The 17,560-nt window shown below is 50.7% G+C and overlaps 7 protein-coding genes across 7 annotated transcripts; 6 read left to right on the top strand and 1 right to left on the bottom strand.

Moving 5' to 3' along the window:
• Positions 1-65: 65 nt before the first annotated feature.
• COCVIDRAFT_92186 (hypothetical protein) lies at positions 66-5,578 on the top strand (the record flags this gene model as incomplete). Its single annotated transcript, XM_014703878.1, has 3 exons — positions 66-4,456; positions 4,510-4,601; positions 4,650-5,578. 3 exons carry the CDS (start codon positions 66-68, stop codon positions 5,576-5,578), a joined length of 5,412 nt encoding a protein of 1,803 aa, XP_014559364.1.
• Positions 5,579-6,074: 496 nt separating this feature from the next.
• COCVIDRAFT_92166 (hypothetical protein) lies at positions 6,075-8,531 on the top strand (the record flags this gene model as incomplete). The annotated part of the gene is made up of 1 exon (XM_014703877.1): positions 6,075-8,531. One exon carries the CDS (start codon positions 6,075-6,077, stop codon positions 8,529-8,531), a length of 2,457 nt encoding a protein of 818 aa, XP_014559363.1.
• Positions 8,532-9,056: 525 nt separating this feature from the next.
• COCVIDRAFT_24294 (hypothetical protein) lies at positions 9,057-10,811 on the top strand (the record flags this gene model as incomplete). Its single annotated transcript, XM_014703831.1, has 3 exons — positions 9,057-9,158; positions 9,207-10,368; positions 10,420-10,811. The coding sequence occupies 3 exons, from the start codon at positions 9,057-9,059 to the stop codon at positions 10,809-10,811; spliced, it is 1,656 nt and encodes a 551-aa protein (XP_014559317.1).
• Positions 10,812-10,985: 174 nt separating this feature from the next.
• On the top strand, positions 10,986-12,522 carry COCVIDRAFT_91857 (hypothetical protein; the record flags this gene model as incomplete). The annotated part of the gene is made up of 4 exons (XM_014703876.1): positions 10,986-11,358; positions 11,425-11,693; positions 11,798-12,149; positions 12,224-12,522. The coding sequence occupies 4 exons, from the start codon at positions 10,986-10,988 to the stop codon at positions 12,520-12,522; spliced, it is 1,293 nt and encodes a 430-aa protein (XP_014559362.1).
• A 140-nt stretch (positions 12,523-12,662) lies between these two features.
• Positions 12,663-13,790, bottom strand: COCVIDRAFT_13669 (hypothetical protein; the record flags this gene model as incomplete). The annotated part of the gene is made up of 2 exons (XM_014703811.1): positions 12,663-13,557; positions 13,606-13,790. 2 exons carry the CDS (start codon positions 13,788-13,790, stop codon positions 12,663-12,665), a joined length of 1,080 nt encoding a protein of 359 aa, XP_014559297.1.
• A 1,320-nt stretch (positions 13,791-15,110) lies between these two features.
• On the top strand, positions 15,111-15,541 carry COCVIDRAFT_92101 (hypothetical protein; the record flags this gene model as incomplete). The annotated part of the gene is made up of 2 exons (XM_014703875.1): positions 15,111-15,364; positions 15,412-15,541. The coding sequence occupies 2 exons, from the start codon at positions 15,111-15,113 to the stop codon at positions 15,539-15,541; spliced, it is 384 nt and encodes a 127-aa protein (XP_014559361.1).
• Positions 15,542-17,127: 1,586 nt separating this feature from the next.
• Positions 17,128-17,331, top strand: COCVIDRAFT_54294 (hypothetical protein; the record flags this gene model as incomplete). Its single annotated transcript, XM_014703874.1, has 1 exon — positions 17,128-17,331. A coding segment is annotated over one exon (204 nt), but the record flags the coding sequence as incomplete, so codon positions are not given.
• Positions 17,332-17,560: the final 229 nt, after the last annotated feature.

Below are 17,560 nucleotides of genomic sequence, written 5' to 3'. Positions count from 1 at the left end.
ACCACCACCATCTCCGTTCCCACTCGTCACAACACCACGGCCAACCGCCCGCTCGCCTACCAACCATGGCCAACAACACCACGCAGCCCTGGCTCGAGGATCTCTCTGAAGAATGGGTTCCCCAAGAGTCACCGCGCTCAGTTGCGCCCACCCCACAGAGCCCACGCAGCCCGCCACCACCACCAAATCCACAGAGCGCACCAAAATCAAAGAGCCGCCTGCCCCGTCCGCGACAGTCGCCAGCCCCCTTTTCCGACGTGCGGGTGCGCAGCATTGCCAAAGAACTACGTCCGCCCAAGCAAAGGAGCATGCTCGATGGCCGCAGTCCGAGCAACACCAATGCCCCGCCCGCCCCGTCATCGCCCGACGCGCACGCGCGCGACGCCTCGTTTTCCTCGTTTTCAATGTCCCAGAACTCGGAAATGCAAAACGGCACAGTCGCACACAACACAGTCGCGCGGTCACCAGTCAAGGAGCAGTCATCCCAAGATACACCGGAGTGGAGGCGGAGACTTGTCAATGGTGAGGTCGGCTACGGAAACCAGACCGACCTCTTCGGCCCCACTGGCCTGGAAAACATCTTTCAAAAGCCAACCCCTGGCGCTTCTGACGACTCGGCACTCCCAAAACGGCGGCTTGGATTGCTCAAGGGTCTTGCTGCCGTACCCTCGAGTCCACCACCATGGCCGGCTGTGCAACAGAGCGATGGACCACAGAAGCAAGGGCAAAAACAGGGACAAAAACAAGCGCGGGAAGCAGAAAAGGATCCCCAGATGCATGCAAATCACGCAAACGACTGTGCACACGATGACACAACCCAAGAGCACGATGAATCGAGTTGCACCCAAGGATTGGCGCCGCCGCACGAGACCATGCGGACTGTAAGCGGGCAGATTGAGTTCGAGAACGAGAACTTCAGCCCCGTATACCTGACCATGACCGCCAACATGAATATCGGCTTGCCCGTTCAACAACCACAGAGCTTTAGAGGATCCGAGCTTGCCAATCGGTTGCGTCAGATCGGATCGCCCCCCTCAAACCACTACCAACCTCGCCAAGAGGAGAGTGCACTGAGCTTAACACGTGGAGATTCATCGTTCGCTAGGCTTCAGGACGAGTCTCTCCCAGAGGGCCTTCCCGTTGGTACACCAGACATGGCAGACGTTGGCCGCCACGTAGAGCTTCGAAGAGGTGGGTACTCGAGAGAGGGATCTTTTCACCGAAGACCACTGAGTCCATCGCCAGAAAGAAAAGCTGCAGCCAGACTGAACACAGACCTAAAGCAAACGCCCCAAAGCGGACTTGTCGACCCTTCCACGCCTCTTCAACGACTGGAAAACTTCCTAAGTCCTGATCGAGCCAAGAACTCTGGGAGTCCCCTAAAGTTATTCGATGCACACGACACTTTTACCAGCAATCGCATCCAAAGACGCTTGAGCCAACTCGAGTACAAGCCTGAAAAAGGTACATCTAGTGTCAAAGAGAACCCATCGGATTCTGCCAAACTGGCACCGAGGCAATCAAGATTGCCATCCGTTGAGGAGAAATCTATGCAGAACATTGCCCAGGATTTGACTACGAACAATCGCCAACCATCAACCAAAAGAATCACATCTTTTGGTCAAAGTCAACTCAACAAGTATCAGTTTTCTGGCGACTTCTCTGTTATTTCATCGGATGGAGATGACTGGAGTGCTCATGATGACAGCGCACCCGAAGGATCTCCCTCAATCGACATCGCACCCCCTGGAAGCCGGCCGCCGTTCAAGTTCCATCTGGATGAATCGCCCGTCCCACGTCAGCCCTCGAGGAGTAAAAGAAACGTATCGAATTATTCCCCAACCTCAATGCGGAATGCAAGCCGGCCGAAGTTCGTGCCACATCGGAAGGCCTCGACAGTAAAGGCCGAAGAGGACTCAGAAATCGCCCATGAGTATGCTGAAGGCAAAAGAGGCCCAACATCGCCATTCAAGAACCCAACTCCTAAACGTAGAAGGACTATCTGCTCGGTTGATGACGAAGAAAATAACGACGATGTTTTTAGCGATGGAGGAGGGAGCACAGTGCGACGTCCGAAGGCATCAGCTCAGCCTACTCTCGACCAGAACCAGAGGGATCTTCTTAGCGTGTTCTCAAACAAAAACGCCAACTCGGAAACGTTAGCTAAGAGACATATCTTAAGGCCCCGTAACCCTACCCCGAGTCAGCGGAGACGAGAGGAGATTCAGGCAGAAATCATGGAAGCTACGGAAGCCTTCATCATGTCATCACCCAAACTCAACACCATCCGCGAACAGCTGGAGCCTTCCAACGTGTCCGACGCTGATTTGGACAATGCTCGTGCGAAGGCGGTCGCCAACGAGATTGCCGCTTTTAGTATGAAGAGGCAGCATGGCGTGCGAGACAAGAACCGCAAGCGGTCCGTCACTACACAAGACTTCCTGGACGAGGCCCTAAAGATCATGGACTTTATCCGTACAAAAGGACGACCTACCAGCGGTTTGGGGAGCCTCGAGGAGACGGAAGCTGAATCCCAGTTGGTTGGGGATGACAACGAAGATGTTTCGAGTTTGCCGACAATCAAAAGGCCTGCAAGCAGAGAGGACCGGCCACCAGCTTGGAAGGAACCGAACAAGCAAGACATGGATCCGAGCATTCTCAACCATTTGCGCAGGTATCAAGAGAGGGACGACGATAGCTTCCTGAATTCATCGGTAAACTCAATAGGCTTCTCTCGTCTGGACGGGCTAGTCGCAAACGTAGAAGAAGGTGCAATGGGCAAGCAGGACAAGGTTGGGATGACAGAGGTCGCAAACCAACACTACGACAGGGGCGACGATGACCACCACCCCAGCTCCCGGCCTCAGACTGCACGCACTCAGTTATCAACAGGTTCATCGATTGGACACACTGTCCTCACAAACGCATCTAGGCGTTCGGAGCACGTCGCTAATCTAGCACCCGAGGTAATAGCGCATCTCATTCCCCAGGAGGTAGCTGGCATGAGTTTTGACCGGGATAAAAATATGTGGGTTCGCCAGAAGAGTCCAACGAGGGAGCGTCGTGTTGAGCAGGCAACACCAAGCCCCTTAAATGAGAGCGAAGACGATCCATTTGGCAACATCCCAGATCTGACGGTGGAGGACACACATGCGCAAGGCACTAGAGCGGACTCACCGGTTCGTCTGCAGCCCACAGCAGAAACCCTCGTGGAAGATACGGAGAAGCCCACAGAAGCAGAAGAAGAAGCACGTCCAACGACGCGCGAAGGAAACGGCGTTGCATATACAGAAACGAGCTCAGCGCCTTCAAAGGGTTCCAACTTTGGATCAAGCTATCCTAAAACTGAGACACGGGCCACGTCTTGGAGTACACAAACCGCACGACAACATGGCACCCAGAAGAGCTCCCGTACCCAAACTACTGATGCGATTCCAGAGTCTGAAGAAGACGATATCGAACACGAGATCAAGTATTTCGAGGGGCGAGGTCCCGTACGCCAGGGTGTACAACGCCCACGAGTAAGGGACATCACCATCTCGATTGCCGAACGGGAGGCGCCTAGTCCAGAGCGTCGATCCGAAGAGACACCGCAAAAGCCCCGGCAAAACCAGTGGGGACCATCAAGTGCGCAGAAAAAGTCAGAAAAAAAGCAGTCAGCCTGGGAGCAGTCCAATCAAAATAGGGCTCTGTCCCATGGGCGGCCTGGTCGATTACCAATGTTCAACGGTGACGGTGATCTTTCGCTATTGGACGATGTCCGAGCCAGAAACTATCGCATGCACTTGTCGATGAATGTGGCAGGGCCTCCATTCAGAGACCACGGACGGGATGCATTGGTCGCTGCAGGATCATCACCTATCAAGGGGGACGTGACGTTTATGCTTAGCGATTTACCTGAGTTCACTCTGAACCAGGTTGATGAGTTTGACCTCCCAGACCGAGTGGTTGTGAAGCATGATGGTAGCCGGTTCACCAAAGCTTTGGAAGATCGCTATGCACAAGGAACAGCCGAACTTGTAAAGGCCCTTCAAGACGTTGAGCCAGATGAACCGTACTGGGAGGATCTTCGCAATGTCAATCTCCGGAAGAAGGACCTTACCAACTTGCATCGCCTTGACGAACTGTGCTACCAGCTTGAGGAGCTTGATGTCTCAAACAACAAGATCAGTCAAGTGGAAGGCATACCTTACTCTATGCGACGGTTGCAAGTACAGAACAATTGCTTGACTGGACTGACCTCCTGGACCAATCTCGTCAATTTGCAGCATCTCGACATATCTGACAATGAGGTTGATGCGCTAGACGGGCTTGCTGGGTTGGTGCATCTGCGAACACTCAAAGTTGACAACAACAAGATCAAGTCTCTCAATGGCATTATTCATCTCGACGGCCTAATGGAACTGAGTGCTGGCGGTAATGAGATAGACACGATTGACTTCGCCAAGACAAATTTGTGAGTACATCAGCACTTGTATGTCAAACACCATATCCTAACCAGTGCACTAGGAAATCTCTTACAGACCTTGACCTGCGCAAGAATCGAATGCTCGAAGTCCGCAATCTGCATTGCCTACCGCAGCTTCAGCATCTCAACTTAGGTATGCATATACTCTGGCTCATGCACCCTTTCACAGGCTGATATCCAGCAGATGACAACGAGATTGAAGAATTTCCTCTTGTCGACACACCAGTGAAACCCTGCAAAGCACTTCGCTCAATCCGTCTTTGCAGAAACAGGACCACGCTTCTCGATGTTGATCACTATTTCCCAAGGCTTGAGTCGCTGTACATCGACGGCAACTCTTTGACACAGGTCTTGGGATTGGAACACCTTCGAAACCTCCGGACTTTCTCAGCTCGTGAACAGATACTCGACTCGGAAGCAGACATGGAGATATGTGCCAATAATCTCGTCAAGAATTTGGAAGTGCGCAATCTCTATCTCTCCCTCAATCCTACATATGGCTTGCAGATTTCACAGCACTTGTTGAGCCTTCAACGATTGGAATTGGCCTCTATGGGCCTCAAACAACTACCCGACAACTTTGGTCAGCTTACACCAAACATCAGGTCCATTAACCTGAACTTTAACTCCATTACGGACCTACGTCCACTCCTCAACATCAAGCGGCTGAGTGAGCTTTTCTTGGCGAGCAACAAGCTCGAACGCCTTCGTGCAAACGCGCTGGTTCTGGGCAAGCTAAGCACACTTTCGAAACTAGACTGGCGAGACAACCCGCTTACTCTGCGATTCTACGCGCCATCATCCGAAAATCGGATCATGTCCCTTCGACGGAAACCCTCCGAGGAGCAACTCAAGAACCGCTTCCTTCTTCCAAATGGAGAAGTAGAGGCTGATGTTCAACATCTTTTGCGACTCGATTATGAGACGCGGATTAGGCGGCGCGTTACGGAGATGATGCTGGCTAATCTTTGCAAAAACCTGAAAGAGCTGGATGGCCTACCATTCGACAAGGCACGTGTGCTCGTCAAGGACGACGTGTGGGAACGTTTATTGTTTCTTGGCGTCATACAGCGCAAGCGCGCGGACACAGCTGTCGACGACAGCGAATGATAGACTGGTGACTTGAGAATAAGGACAGAGGAATGTTTCAGACGACCGGCGCGTCACATTCCCAACAATGCTTCTTGTTAGCTTGGAGTTTTGGATGGGACTGCTCTTCTTACGCATTGCAAGTCAAATTAGGTTTCAGTGGGTTTTGCATAGCATTTGGTACTTGAGCATCTTGTAGGCGTAGTATTCATTGGCGTCTTTTTAAGCGCGAGCTTTATCTGCTCGACTGGGAAAGACCCTTTCTAATGACTTCACGAATTGTATCAGTAGTAATCGGACTCGATGTGTTGTTGCAATTGCAATCTTATCAATCTATCTCGAAAGTTTGTCTTCGAGACTGCAAATGTAAGGCCGACGTGTGATCAGCCGCCCCGCGTTCCACTAAAACAGCTGCACTGAGGCCCGTGCATCGAATCGCCCTAGAACCCGTGACACGCAATCATAAACTCAAATGTTCGCCCTATTGAGATGATCATCATCTACCACACATCCGACAATGGCCAGCCCATCTGACAAGGAGAGGATCGTGCAGCTGGCGGAAAAGGCTCACGAGAGCATCAAAGCTGGCGAGTTGGCTGTGGCAGCTCGATACCTACGTGAAGCTGGCACTATTGCACCTGAAGACAACCGGATCAAAGAAGCATGGGTTGCGTTGAAGGAGGAAGAAGGCAAGAGCGAGTTCTTGGGGATTTGCAGGGAATGGGTAAAGAGCAAGGATGCACGTGATGGAGAAAGAGCACTGAAGGCCATGAGATCGCATGGTTTGAAGGAGGAAGAGGCGGCACAGGCAATGGACATTCTCTTCGACTATAAGGGTGAAGACGACACTCTCGATCAAGTCTCGGGTGAACTTTTACAGAACGTTGGGGCTCAGAAGTGGCTTGTTAATATGGTTCGGGAAAAGCCAACGCGGATGTACTATGAGATGTTCGAACGGGGCAACGACTCAATCGATGGCTTGCTAAAAGTCTTGCTGAACCGAGCCGTCTGGCCCGATGACGAGTCGTTCAAGACGGGTCATAGAGATATCTTCATGCTCAGTTTGGCAATGATGATGGAGGAGGCCCTTGAGCACCCGGAACGCGCCATGAAGGGCATCGCACAACTGCTCGCTCATTACGCGGAGCATCTCAAGGGAATCATTGACGCAGACAGCTTCGATGTTATATTGGCATCGCTCGATATCCGGCTGCCAGCCACACTACGCAGTCAGGCTACACTTGCGAGTATCAAGCTGTTTGAGCTTGCTCCGGACACTGCTGGAGAACTCATCTCAAGATTCGTCACCGCCAGGATAAAGAAGGGGGAGGCACATGACCTAGTCATTGCTTTCTCTGCGGCTGCAGCCATCTTCCCGGTCGCTGTCACAGCCGCTGCGGCCCTTTTCCTCACAGATGGCTTTGTCAGCACACTTGCATCGAGAGTACAGAGCAAGAAGTCGCATAACCTGGAGCAAGCGACCCTCGAACTGATCAGTGCTGCATGCGTAGATAAGAACTGCCGAGAGGCAATCAACAAGCACTGCAGGGAGTGGCTAGAAGACATGGTTGCCGAGTGCCCGAACAAGAGGCGGGCTAACCTGGCTGCACTCATTCTTGTGAAACTGGGCGAGGAACAGCCATCCGAGGAAGGTCCGCGAATCGTCAGAGCCGAGAAAGTGGATCAAGAGGACTTGATCGCAAGCTTCAAGTCAATGGTCATAGGAGGCGACACGGCGTCCAAGCAAGACTCGGTCGAGGGCCTCGCATACGCTTCGCTTCAGCCCAAGGTCAGGGAAGATTTATCCAAGTCTCCAAAGTTTCTCAAACGCCTTATCGAGGCCATGAGTGACCCTTCGTCACCAAAGAATATCATTTTCGGCGGCCTTACGATCTTCAACAATATCACACAATACCAGCCTTTACAGTCTGAAGAAGAAAAGCGCATGGCACAGCTCAAGGCCTACGCAAATGTACAGAAGCCAGTTGCTCCTGATGTTCTTCTAAACGATGAAGATGTAGCCATACGCTGCAAGCGCGTCCTTGACGCAGGCGTTGTACCACTTCTAGTACAGGTCTGCAAAAACGGGTCCGCCTCCGTCCTCACACAAAGCAGCCTCATTCTCCTCAGTCTATGCAAAGACACTAAGAACCGAGGCCCAATGGCCCAGCAAGGCGCCGTCAAGCTCCTCATCCAAATCTGGGAGCACATCACTGCCACAAACGAGTCTTCCACAACCGGCACCACACCCTTCCCGCCCGCTGCCCTCCCCACAACAGCACAAGCCCTGTCCCGCCTGCTCATCAGCATAAACCCCTCCCACGTCTTCAACGCCGCCCTCCCCAGCACCTCCGCCATCCGCCCCCTCATCAGCCAACTCACCCGCACAGAATCCACAACCTGGCAACTCCACGCCTTCGAAGCCCTCCTCGCCCTCACCAACCTCGCTTCCCTCGACCGAAACACTCAAGACCACATCATCCGCCAGTCCTTCGACACCGTCGTCGACGACCTGCTTCTCAGCCCGAACACCCTCGTGCGCCGCGCAAGCACGGAACTCGTGTGCAATCTCATGGCCTCCCCCGTTTGCATCAGCAACTTCGCAGATGCCTCGCCCCGCGCTAAACACCGCTTGCATCTCTTACTCGCCATGACGGACGTCGAAGATCCAGCCACACGGTCTGCGGCTGGCGGCGCACTGGCTATGCTACTCTCTGTCGATCTTGCCGTCGAAGAGTTCTTGAAGCAGGAGAAGAGTGTGGAGTGGTTGGTGGGCTTGTGCCAGGATGAAGACGAGGGGATTAGGTATCGCGGTGTTGTTTGTCTGAGGAGTGTGGTGGATGTTGAGCAGGGGAAGGAGAAGTGCAAGGGTAAGGGCGTTGTTGAGGCGCTCAAGGTTGTGCTGAAGGAGAGTCGGAGTCAGGAGGTTTTGAGTGTGGGGGTTGAGACGTTGAAGATTTTGCTGGGGCAGTGATGGGGAGGAGTTGATTCTACAGAGTTTGAAGTGGAATCAGTAAGGATATCGGAACGGGAGATTTGATTCGTGTTATGAGGTAGACTTTAGATTGAGATGAGTTATGATTCATGCTTTGTTCTCATTTGTTTTCAAACACGATGAACAGGCTATGCATGGTATTGTTTCTCCAACTTTGCTCCATACAGACGCCATAGTCGCCTGATCTTCACCGTGCAAGAGCTTCGGTCTTGGGACGATACGGATATCAGGCCCGAGATTCTATTCGAATAGCTACGGCATGATTGGTCTCTAGCACATCTAAAGGCAGAAGTGGGGAGCAGACACTGATAAGCAGCGGGCTTATCTTCGGAACGGTTCCGACATCAACCCCTCACGACTGATATGCATAATTGCGTCGAGTCAAGGGAGTGACTGTAGTGTGCCTGGAAGCTATTTCGGCTGCTAATAAATTACTTGTGATGCTTCTGGGGTTGCTCTCCTTCCGCTACTTCGTTGGAAAAATCTGTACAATAGGATTGCAAGATGAATCAATTGCCTGATCTACTACCGCGTGTGAGGACCATTGCTTCAGACCATGTAGTCTCAATCGCTGTTGTTACGGTCGCATTGTTCGTTGTGTACAAAGTAAGTATCTCCAGAGCATGTGTAGGCAGTTATAGCTCATACCATTAGCTACTCACTCGTACCGATATCTCCTATATCCAAGGCATACCTGAGATTCCGGGCGCTCTCCCCATCACAGGTCACTTGACTCAACTGGGGGATGATCATGCAACTGTGTGCGAGAAATGGTGGCGCCAATACGGCTTCTCAGTATTCCAGATCCGGCTCGGAAACATGCGCGCCGTGGTGGTTAATTCCTTCGAAGACTGCAAGAAGATCCTCATGTCAAACCCCCAGGGGCTGATCGATCGGCCGAAGCTGTATACTTTCCACGGTCTCATCTCCTCGACCCAGGGCTTCACGATTGGCAGTTCCCCGTGGGATGAAAGTTGTCGCAACAAACGGAAAGCAGCGTCGACAACGCTTAGCAAAAGCATGATGAAGAATTACGCCAACATGTTTGACCTCGAGTCCTACTGTATCGCACGAGATCTGCAGAGAGATAGTAAGAGCGGAGAGGTGGAAGTCAGTATCAGACCGTATATCCAGCGCTACGCACTAAACACGACACTCACGCTCTGCTATGGCATCCGTATGGACGCCGTCTACGACGATTTGCTCCGCGAGATACTCGAAGTCGGCTCTGCAATTTCGCTGCTGCGATCCGCATCAGAGAACTATCAAGACTACGTCCCTGCTCTGCGCTATTTGCCGAACAACGAGAAGAACAAGCGTTCGAAAGAGCTGAGGGAGAGACGCGACAAGTATCTCAACTTGCTACTGGATAAAGTGCGAGACATGATTAAGCAGGGAACTGAAAAGCCGTGCATCAGCGCCGCTATCCTGAAAGACGAGGAAACGCGACTCACAGGCGTCGAAGTCAGCTCTATATGTCTGTCTCTTGTATCTGGTGGGTTCGAAACCATACCGGGTACACTGGTATCTTGCATTGGATCCTTGTGTACAAGCGAGGGCCAGGTATTCCAAGACCGCGCGTACCAGGAAATCCGGAAGATGTATCCGCAAGACGAAGACTTGAAAAAGGCGTGGGCGAGTGACTTTGGGGAGGAGAGTATTCCGTATTTGAGTGCGATAGTGAAGGAGGCGGGGAGGTACTACACGGTCAGCAATATGAGTCTGCCGCGGAAAACTATGAGTGATATGCGCTGGGGCGAGGCAGTGATACCGAAAGGTACAATGGTGTTGATTAATGCCCAGGCTGGGAATCATGGTGAGTAGCCAACCATCTGAACTTGGGTTCCGTAAGATCTAACTGTGATAGACACTGATTACTGGGGCCCTGACGCTGCAACCTTCAATCCTGAGCGATGGCTTACACCACCCATCGACTCGGCATCCCTTTATACGGCAAATCCTGTTTCCAATCCAGCACATCTGTCGTTTGGGGCGGGCTCTCGTTCTTGCCCTGGAGCCCTCATCGCTAGCAAGCTCATTTACGCGGCACTCTTCCGTTTGCTCAGTCTGTACAGGATCGAAGCTAGTGCAACGCATCCGCCGAATACGGATTATGTCGACTACAACGCGATCAAAAGCGCGTTGGTGGCAATACCCCGCGACTTTTCAGTGAAACTGAGTCCCAGGTGCGGGGCGGGTGTGTTGGAGACCGTGCTGAAGGAGGGTGAAAGGAGGACTGAGGGATTTTACAAGGTGTGAGTGAAAGTGAAGGTTAGAATTAGTCAGATTGTCAACAGTGAAAGATTCTCACGTCGGGATATAAACACTCGGTCGCGCCTGCTCAAACTCCTTTGACCCACACAAGCAGTCGCAGCCACGCTTTCTCACCCAGCTTGACGATTGCAGACGAATTCCCACTCGTCAACCGCAAACATGAAACTTCGAATGATTCTCATCTGCACTATCTTGTTCATGGTGACTGCCTTTGGTCAGTCCATCAACAATGAGCAGGTAGTATCCGTCTCCAACGCCAGCCTCGAAGGCACACTTCTCGGCAGCTCAGTTATTCAGGATGGGCTGCCTGTCAAATCGTCTGCTGCTAGACCTGGACCTTTCAATCCTGCTTTGGGCGAGGACTATGACCCCGAAGTATTCGCCAGCAACCAGCTATGGGAGGAACGTGTCACCATAGGTAGTTACATGTTTTGTCTCATGATGGCATCAGACACAACGGCTGGAATGCTCATGGAAGATGACCGAGAGCCGCCTTCAGCTTTTAGCGCATGGGCGATGCACGACATAAATCGTGAGCTCATTTTCCTTTCCATCACGCAAGAATGAACTTGAGAAACTGATTCTTTTGATGTTATAGGCATCTTGGGGTTGTGGGGCTGGTTTAACACCCCAACGGCCCAAGGTAGGGAATGCGACTTCAGGTCGGTAGGATTACAATATGCTTTTGAAGGGCTTGGCCTCAATTATGAGCCGAAGTACGATGACGGATTTCAACCTGCCAATGGAGAGAATGTCTGCTTCTCCATTCTACATTGGAACCGCCGCAGGGCTCTGCCTGACAATCCGCGTCAACAACCGTTGCCTATCAGGGAGCAGCTGTACAGGACCCCGCGAACAGTTTTGGCGGTACGTATATTTATGTCTGCGGTGGTTATGCTAAAAGATGCAAAGAACCGCTGTTATGGGGCAGTCACAAATGGTCGTTCAGAACACTAGCTAACACATGATAGTTACAAACAGGCGCAACCTATGAATTTGCTGTTAATATAAGGGATGGCGCAATCATCGCAAGAACAACAATGAGCCCAAGTGCTGCCGTGCGACACCCGTTTAGTTGGGGTCGGGAAGCGCGGCCTCAGGAACTCCCTGAACTACAACATGTTACCGACATCTACTGGGGATTCTGGAAAATGCATAACCCCAATGTCAGAAACTTTCGTGTCTATGGCGTCCAAGATGTCATAGAAGACCACACTGTTCTCCTCGTGGCTCGCGCGCTGCGAAACAGGCGCAAATTTGCTTTGGAGATTTGGCCGGGCGTCATATTTGAGAAAGGTAGCGAAGAGTTCATGGCATTGATCGGTATGTATTGCATTTCCTACTTGAGTCCCGATCTCCAGTATAGCCCCGAAGCGATGCTTACTGAGTTACTCTAGGCTCTCCTATTGGCAAAACTATTGCCAGCTTTCTCATCACCCACAAACCTTGGCTCGGCCTGAAATATATCACGCACGTCATAGTTGTTTGTGACGGAAACGATCAAGACCGTTGCACAAGAGGTATGGGTAAGATGCACTTATTCTTCACCATCGATGATGTGCATTTCGAGAATGAACAAGGCAGTGATCAGAGCGATGGGAACGGAGAGACGGGCCAGGTTGAAAGCCATGTCCTCCAAGTGAGGGATGACGGGAAGCACGTTATCCGGGAGCACAAGGTCACGGCGAATCTCTAGGATGAGGTAAACACGTGAGATTCCAGGGTGTGATGGATGTGTGATTTCGGGATATAGTAAACACCTTCGGACTCCAGCGGAACTGCTACTCATCGCATTACCGACCGCCATTCCTCGGTGGTATAGCGTAATTAATATATCTATGCTGCTTCAATCTCCTGCACGCGCGCCATAATTCTGGTCTTCCACTTTGCGTAATCGTCCTGCTGTCGTTCGCCGAGGTAGTCAGTTGCATCTTGCATCATAGTGCCTAGGCCAATATAATCGCTTCCAGATCTTAGGCCTAGGCCCTTTGCTTTGACAGTTGTATTGCCGGTCATTTCAACACCTTCCATCTCGTCTTCATTGTCTAGAGGCTTTACACTATCGAACCACTGCATCTGTAGCCAGCCTTCCTCCTTGGCCATGGCCATTGTCTGCTCTATTGCAGGTACCAGCTCATCTTGTGTGATGTTCTGTGCAGATGGGGTTTTCAAGACGGCATCCGTTGCCTTGGCTAGCCATTCGCTGTATGTATCTGGCGAGACATCGACATCCTTCATTCTCGAGAAAACAAGCAGGAATACAACTACTAAAAGGCTACAAAGTCGCGTATCACTGACATCAGCAAAAGACTGTGTAGTAGATGTTGGTCGTCGTGGTCGCTTGCTGGGCGTCTCAGTGGCTGCGGCAGCCATGCGGGCTAGGAGAGGGTAAATGGACTCTACACCGGTGTACACATGAGGTATCATTGCCGGATATTCGAACACCTTTGCGAGAGCCCGGATAGCGGGCATGACCCACTCAGGGGGCTCAGCATCGCTTTCACGGCCTCGCTTTGTGCTGTGTGGTGTCTTTCTAGCGCTCAAGGGCGTCTTTGGCGTGTTACGTGTGGATGTGGGGGCTGGAGCAGACGATTTACGCGGTGTTTGCGGCTCTGCGGCGGCAAAAGAGTCTGGAAGAGCACTACTTAGGTAGTTATATAGCTTCTTATATATGCGAGGGGGGCAGGGCGGTCGTGATGTGATTGAAGGAAGGTTGAGACGCTTCTTAAGCCTGTAGCTGTCAGTATTGGGCTCTATGTAACAATGGAGGCCAGAATACCTTTCGCAAGCCAATTGCGCACATGCGTATGGTCGTGCGATTTCTTCATCCGACTTCATAGACGTCGCGACTGTTCGAGAGCGTGTAAGAAGCGACAACGCCAAATCAATCAACTCAGGGGGCAGAGGGCCGTTCAATGTAGGGACTAAGCCCGTGAGGGCCTGCTCGATACTCGCTCGGCTCATAATGTGAGATGTTGAGGATATTCGTCTTTCCCAAAGAACAATGCTGTCATGCGAATGCAGACGCGTTACGTCTACGTACTTGCGCGGTGTCACGTGGACGCTAGACTGTTCTTAGTTCATCAAGCACAGTTCGCGTGTTCCTTGTTTGCACTGCCCTTGCACAACCTCATCTGATTCTCCAAATTGTTGGTCTTGAGCTATATGTATTACCCTTTCTTTGGCCGAAAGTCTTCAAATATCTCAGCTGAGATGACTCAGTCGGTGTCTGGTCACTTTCTAATGTCATCATGCAAACGTCCATGGTTGTCCCTGACACAGATTTTTGATGAAGCTTTATTTTCCAGCAATTCCGCGGACATACAATGATCAATCAGTATGCAGGAACATATAGCTATGTTCTATTATTACCTTGGAGCACTATCACGTTTTTTGTTGGCTTTCCTAGAATGCTCCAGCTTACACACACTTGACCTATTCCCAATACCCATGGCCGTATCGCTCGAACACTGCATTACTTGTATTATCACACCATTATCTGTTCCCAAATGCAGAAGTTTCTGGATCTCCCAAGTATATTCGTATGACCCTCTTCTCGGTATCCAGTACCACTTCTTTGCACGTTACGTACTCTCAGCGTCCTTGTCCCACTGTTACAGTAGCACCTCCAAGTTTTCACCGCTATCCCCAGCCAATAGTTGTTTGCATCCCTCAAGAGTCGAAGTAGCAAGCCGCGCCAAGGATACCGAAACTACAACATGGACATAGGGTTCACGCCATGTCGCTGTGACTAACGTCTCATGTTCAGGCCATGGTGGTACTGGGGAGGCGCGGTTCAGCGGTCAAGCCGAACTTACCTCGGAACACGTCAACTCGGCTTGACCGACATATTTGCGTACATGGCTTCTGACCGCAGCTGCTGTGCTTGATAGGACGCCGCGGTAGGTGCACTCGTCAGAAGGGCAAAGGTGACATCAAAAACATTAAACTTGTGTGGCATACAACGGCCCTATCCGGAAGAAAATACTATATCAAAGCCACGCTGATGACAGGAACTTGCAGTTTGACAGCTTGGTAACAACTGGTGACTATGTCACAGCACGAGATGATGATGATTTGCATGTGGCCAGGGTACTTAAAGTCCGCGTTGCTTCTCATGCTTTCTAGTCCAAGTATCATACATACAAACACGGTTTCAATTGCTAAGCACCACCGACAAATCCTGCATAAATCTCCGAAGAGTCTTTTTCCTTCACAATTTTCCAGTTACCAGGCACACAAGAACCTTGAGAAATCACTCTTCGCCTCACAAAGCTATTCGAAATGAAGTTCACAAATATTCTAATCGGTCTACTTTCTACCCTACCAAGCACCCTATCAGCGCCTGCATCCTCCATAGCTCACAATGATGACCCACAAATGTGCGGCTACGTCCTTACAGCCCAAAACAGCAGTGCCTACGCCGGCATCTCAGCATACACATCTTGCACGCCAATATATTACAACCAATCTATCCCCGGATACCAAACTGCGTTCGCTTACAGCATATTTGGCGGGTGCCGATGCACATTTCACGGGTAAGCATCTCCTTGCAATGGGAAACCCATAGGCTAAACATTGCTAGCAGCGAACAGGATTGTGTAACTGGACAGAATGCGCCATTTTATGAAGGGCCTATTGGGAAAGTTGGCAAGGAACCCCATTTCGGCGAGCCGAAGCCCAAGTGGTACAACTGTGAGACGTTGGCCTTGTAGGGCTACTGGCGTAGAAGGTTCTGGATGTGGTGATGGCTTTCAGTTAGCGCTTGCTTTGCTGGATATCGTTGGTGAGTTGTTAGCAGCGATATCTTTTGGCCCGTGGAGTTCGTTGGTTCACGGTTGGTTTGTTGAGAACTGTGCACTCTAACACGAAATTCTGTTACGCTATGTGTCTTCATATGCACGCTTTACTCGCACTGCTTAAATGTTTCAATTGATAGCATAGGTAAAACTTAGATGCGTCTTTTATTGTACATTTAAATACAAGGTCCTGGCTTTCAATCTCATGTGCATGCATTACCCCTCTATCCCTAACTGCAACAGCTACAGTAACCAATTAATTTCTTCCATATCCGCTGGTTAGGAGTCGCCAATCCACACATTGAAGACATCCGACCTTTTGGATCACAGCCGTTGCTGCAAGTACTGGGGCTGAGGGAACCCTAAATTTCAAGTCAGTTCCCCACCGATCTCGTAGACCAAAACCTTCAGATGAAGCAAATCGTAAGTACAACTTACCTTCAGAATCCATAGATCTAAAAAACAGTTTTAGTGACTACCAATATGACACTTGATACGGCCTGCAATGTCTGCAGGGCAGCCTTCGGGAACAAAGCGAGGGTATGCGCGACTTTGATTTGGGAGCCAGTGAGGATGAACCCAGGGTGCTTTCGCTGAGTCGAAGGCGAGGACCTGGTACATGGTAGCGGCGGAGAAGAAGACAAGGAGATGGAGAAGCTGCATCTTCGTATTGTGATGGGTTATGCTATGGGTGACCAAATGCAGCTAAAACCGAGGTGGTTGAATGACCTAGAAGTGATGGGAAAAGATGAAGGTTCGGGGCTGACATATTGTGAACAAGAAGAAGAGGGTATTCCGTCAGGGTTATATCTTGCTGGCGAATTTTTGGCCTCGATTGTGTGGGAGGAAGAGGCATGTAATGGTGGAGAAGAACCAAGGAGGTATTTGCGATAGTTCGAATGCGCATCGTCCACTTGGGTCACAGAGGAAGCAATGCTAATGATTTTATGACATTGAAACGTCATCTCTTTCAGTGTTTTTCACACTAAGTCACATTTCTGGTACGCGTTGTCATCGTTACCGTCACCCCATTTTCGCTTCCATGGAATAGTACCGCATCAGTGACTTGCACCTTGCTAATTGCCATTGCCTGCAAAACGCATGGCTAGACTGCACTTCTATCATTCTAAACTGAAACTAAAAGGATGGTGAGAGCGATTCCTTATATCATGACTGTACCTTAGAAACACAGCGGTGGGTGGTCACAAGTAATGGTACAATCATCTACAAATTCCTCGCCTGACTCCTTCCCAGCTTCAAAACCCTTCCTAGCGTCATCCAACATCAAATCGAATTCTCTCAGTCTCCTGAGCTAGGATGCGTTTTTCCGCATTATTTCTAGGTGCCTGTATGGCAGCAAATGTTTTGGCTTCTTACTACTTCAAGTAAGTACCACATTCTTAATGCCTGTAGTGGCGCTATCAAGGAGCAAGACTAATCACTTAGACAGAGGAGTCGGCTACGTCCGTGGTGGAAACAGCAACTTTTACAGACTTGAACTCTCCGACGAAATTAAGATGATCACTGGTGATCGACAGAAAGACTGGTTTGTACGGCCTATTTGTTGGAACATCGAGAAAGGCTATACCTGCAGTTTCTACGAGCAATCGATGAGCGGTCACGGTCCTTTGATTGGCCAGTACGAGGGCTTCAGCGATGGCTGGTTTGGCAGCGAACATGCAGCATACTACAAATGCTGGGTCACTACATCCAAACGTCGGGACATTGTCATTGAGAATCCACGCATTGGTACCCCGAGCGTACCGACTGGTACCGGCCGGCCGCAACGGCAAAACGACAGACACAAGCCGGGCATATTAGCAAGCTATCCGTGTGGCATTCTCGGGGTATGCTTTAGCCTTGATAACATATACAAAATGAATTGTGCTAATCTTGATAGTTTAATAACTAATGATTTCAATCTGGTGATCCTCA

The sequence above is a fragment of the Bipolaris victoriae genome, assembly GCF_000527765.1.
Source record: "Bipolaris victoriae FI3 unplaced genomic scaffold scaffold_19, whole genome shotgun sequence".
Lineage (NCBI taxonomy): Eukaryota > Fungi > Ascomycota > Dothideomycetes > Pleosporales > Pleosporaceae > Bipolaris > Bipolaris victoriae.
This window is presented reverse-complemented; position numbering and strand designations above follow the sequence as displayed.